The sequence below is a fragment of the Alexandromys fortis genome, unplaced genomic scaffold, assembly GCF_014885135.2.
Source record: "Alexandromys fortis isolate MF-2015 unplaced genomic scaffold, M_Fortis_MF-2015_v1.1 scaffold_499, whole genome shotgun sequence".
In the NCBI taxonomy this organism is placed as follows: Eukaryota; Metazoa; Chordata; class Mammalia; order Rodentia; family Cricetidae; genus Alexandromys; species Alexandromys fortis.
In genome coordinates this window covers 54,289-58,339 of record NW_026068364.1, presented here as the reverse complement: position 1 = coordinate 58,339, position 4,051 = coordinate 54,289, and the positions used below count along the sequence as shown (strand labels likewise).

General features: G+C 41.2%; 1 protein-coding gene across 1 annotated transcript; it reads left to right on the top strand.

Moving 5' to 3' along the window:
- Positions 1–1,235: 1,235 nt before the first annotated feature.
- LOC126495428 (olfactory receptor 1361-like) lies at positions 1,236–2,320 on the top strand. The gene has a single exon (XM_050133028.1). The coding sequence runs from the start codon at positions 1,236–1,238 to the stop codon at positions 2,202–2,204; it is 969 nt and encodes a 322-aa protein (XP_049988985.1). The 3' UTR covers positions 2,205–2,320.
- Positions 2,321–4,051: the final 1,731 nt, after the last annotated feature.

Below are 4,051 nucleotides of genomic sequence, written 5' to 3'. Positions count from 1 at the left end.
AATCAAACAAGAGCAGAATCAATAATCTTATACTCATTAGAATTCACTCCTTCCAAATGGACCACTCTTTTGCTATAAAAATACATTTTCCTAGTTTTCTGAGAAATCGCCACACTGACATCCAAAGGGGTTGTACCAGCTTGCATTCCCACCAGCAATGCAGAAGTGTTCCCTTTTCCCCACAAACTTATGCTTTTTTCTCCAGCATAAGTTGTCATTAGTATTTTTGATTTTGGCCACTCTTACAGGTATAAGATGGGATCTTAGAGTTGTTTTGATTTGCATTTCTCTGATGACTAAGGATGTTGAACATTTCCTTAAGTGTCTTTCAGCCATTTTAGATTCCTCTGTTGTGAGTTCTCTGTTTAGGTCTGTACTCCTTTTTTTTTTTTATTGGATTATGTGATCTTTTGTATATTTTGGAGATTAGACCTCTGTCTGATGTGGGATTAGTGAAGATCTTTTCCCATTCTGTAGGCTATTGTTTTGTCTTGTTGACCATGTCCTTTGCTTTACAGAATCTTTTCGGTTTCAGGAGGTCCTATCCTCAAGACCCAATAATACCACTTTGGGGTATATATCCAAAGGATGCTCAATCGTGCCACAAGGACATGTTCTCAACCATGTTCATAGCAGCTTTGTTTGTCATAGCCAGAACCTGGAAATGTCCCTTGATCAAAGAATGGGTTAGAAAAATGTGGTACATTTACACAATGGAGTACCACACAGCAGAAAAAAATAACGACAGCTTGAATTTTGCAGGAAAATGGATGGCGCTAGAAAACATTATTTTGAGTGAGGTAACCCAGACACAGAAAGACAATTATCACATGTACTCACTCATAGGTGGTTTTTAAACATAAACAAAGAAAGCCAACTTACAAACCACAATCCCAGAGAACTTAGACAACAATATGGACATTAAGAGAAACTTACATAGATATAATCTACATGGGAAGTAGAAAGTATAAAAAGACAAGATCTCCTGAGTAAATTGGGAGCATGGGGACCTTGGGGAAGGACTGAAGGGGGAGGGGAGAGGCAAAGAGGGGAGCAGAGAAAAATGTAGAGCTCAATAAATAACAATAAAAATATTTTAAAATATATATTTTAAATGATTTTACTAGCAGTTGTTTCTAAACTAATGAGTAATATTTTCCAAACTACATAAAAAGTTTTCTCCAAGAGTTGGTGAATGATTTCTCTATATGAATCTCACTTTCTTCTCCAGAGACATGGATGGTGACAATCAGACGACAGTCACAGAATTCCTCCTCCTGGGACTCTCTGAAGAGTCAGAACAAGAAGACGTTGTCTTTGGAATGTTCTTGGGGATGTACATGGTCACCATCTTTGGGAACCTTCTCATCATCCTGGCCGTCAGCTGTGATCCTCATCTCCACACACCCATGTACTTCTTCTTGGCCAACCTCTCCAGTGTCGACATCTGCTTTTCCTCAGTCACCGTCCCCAAGGCACTGGTGAATCACATGGTGGGAAGCAAGTCCATCTCTTACACAGAGTGTTTGATGCAGATCTACTTCTTATTCGCATTTGGCAACATGGACAGTTTCCTCCTGAGTGTGATGGCCTATGACCGCTATGTGGCCATTTGTCACCCACTCCACTACACCCTGATGATGAGCCCGAGACTCTGTGTCCTCCTGGTGGCCCTATCATGGGTCATCACAAACCTGCATGCTCTCTTACACACTCTCCTCCTACTCCGACTCACTTTCTGTTCCCACAATACAGTGCCCCACTTCTACTGTGATCTCTACCCTCTCCTGAAACTCTCTTGTTCAGATACCTTTATCAATGATGTCACAGCCTTTGCTGAGGGTGCAGTGGTATTTCTGATACCATTTATATGCATCATTGTTTCCTATGTTTACATTTTCTCCAATGTCTTGAAGATGCCCTCTGCCCAGGGGATAAGAAAAGCCATGTCCACTTGTGGTTCTCACCTCACTGTGGTCTGCCTCTTCTACGGGGTAGTCCTAGGAGTTTATATGCACCCTCCTTCCTCCTACTCACTACAGGATGCAGTGGCCTCTGTCTTCTTCACAGTGGTCATACCTATGACCAATCCCTTTCTCTACAGCCTGAGGAATCGTGACATGAAAGGAGCCCTAAGGAAGATAATTCTCAGATCCTTGAATTTAAAATTTGTAGAGCTGAGGGGAAAATCAGGTGGCAAGTAAAGTTCAAGGTGTCATCCCACCAGCCCTGATAGGTGAAGCAGAGAAGGCCCTGAGATCACAGACCCTGGAATGTTTTTTGCTTTTGCTGTGCCTTTCCATATTTGTTGCTGCCATCTTTCTCTGGTATCTGGCATGCTGTTCATGGGTATGGGGAGATCCCAACTGTCTGTAGTGTGGTGTGTTTCTCTCAAGGAAACATTCCATTCTACTTGGTATTTTTACCTGTGGATTATTATAAAGATGATTCCTCCTTCAGCTGTACTGTCTAATTGATAATGCTAAAGTTAGGTTATACAGAGTTTTGATAGATAAAAATAAATACAAGAAAATCTTACACAGCTAGGACTTATGAGTGTCACCAAAGGAGCTGAATAGACCATAGCTCAAGTTAACGATTAAGAAATACATTTGAAATAGTTTCTATAACAACTGCTTTGGGGAACAACCATGACTTTAATTTGTTAGATAAGATGATTGGCAATTTGCTTCAGATGTTTGCTACATTCAAGATACTGACCCAGCACAGGTGGGGCATGAGGAATCTGCCTCACCTTTCACAGTTAGACTGAGCAGCATCTAATGCACAGGCAGACAACGACACAGCGTGTGTCATGCAATAAAGCACACTCTGTCAAAGTTGTTGGTTTTAATGGAGAGAGACAGATTCAAACGAGCTCAGTGAACTGGTCTCTGCTAGCTTGGCCCAGTGCTTCGCTGTAGATCTCTGTGTCTGCTTCCATCAGTTGCTGGATGAAGGATCCATGATGACAATCAAGGTAGTCATCGATCTGACTACAGGGGAAGGCCAGGTTAGGCATCTTCTCTGCTGTTGCTTAGAGTCTTAGCTGGATATTCTATCTGGAGGAATACTTTGCTCAGCCTAAATATAGGGGGGGTCTTTCCTGAAGTAAAGTGTCAGAATTTGTTGACACTCCATGGGGGAAGCCTTACCTATTCTGAGGGGTGGGGTGGGAGGCAGGGTGGAATGGGAGGAGAGGAGGGAGTGGGAACAGGGATAGCTATGTAAACTGAGAAAAGATTGTATTGATGAAACCCTGTCTCGAAAAACCAAAAAAAAAATCTTAATAAAAAAGGAAAAAAATGAACGCAATGGGAAAACCATATGGATTAAAAAAATCCTCAATAAATATTGAACTATAGGGCTGGGGAGATGATCAGTGAGCAAGGGCACTTGTAAAAGCATAAGGATCAGAGTTCAAATCTAAGGCACCCATATAAAAGCATCAAGCATGGCTACTTGGTGTTTGTGAGCCCAGTGTAGGAGTAGCAAAAACACAGGTGGATCTTTAGAGCTTGTTTGGGACAGGATCGCCTTGTTTACCACTGTATATGCCGGGATAGCCAGCCTGTGTGCATCCAGCGCCTTCCTGTCTCTGCCTTCCACCTCCCCAGGAGCACTGAGGTTACGGAAGCTACCACATCCAGAAGTTGTATCTTCTTCAGAACTATTTTTTGAAGAACAGGAATGCCAAGTTTCATGTAATCTCATTTGCTAATTTGTTAAAAAATAAAAAAGCATTAGCTATGACATATGGACATTTACTATGTCAGAATTCATATTGCCAAAATGAATTCATTCCCTTTCCACTAGCTGGTGCAATATTTTATGTGAATTTCTTTAAAGTGCTTCTCGAAGTAATCTACGCGGTCAGAGTCTTTTGTAACTGGTGGTGGGTGAATTATTTAATTGGATGATTGTGTTGATAGTATGTAGTGAAATGAATTTACATAGAAAACGAGTTAACAATGTCTTCATTAACAACATCAAGGCTTTAAAGTGCTTTCTTATTAGTGTGGAAAAGTCATCCCATTAATGTTATTCATTA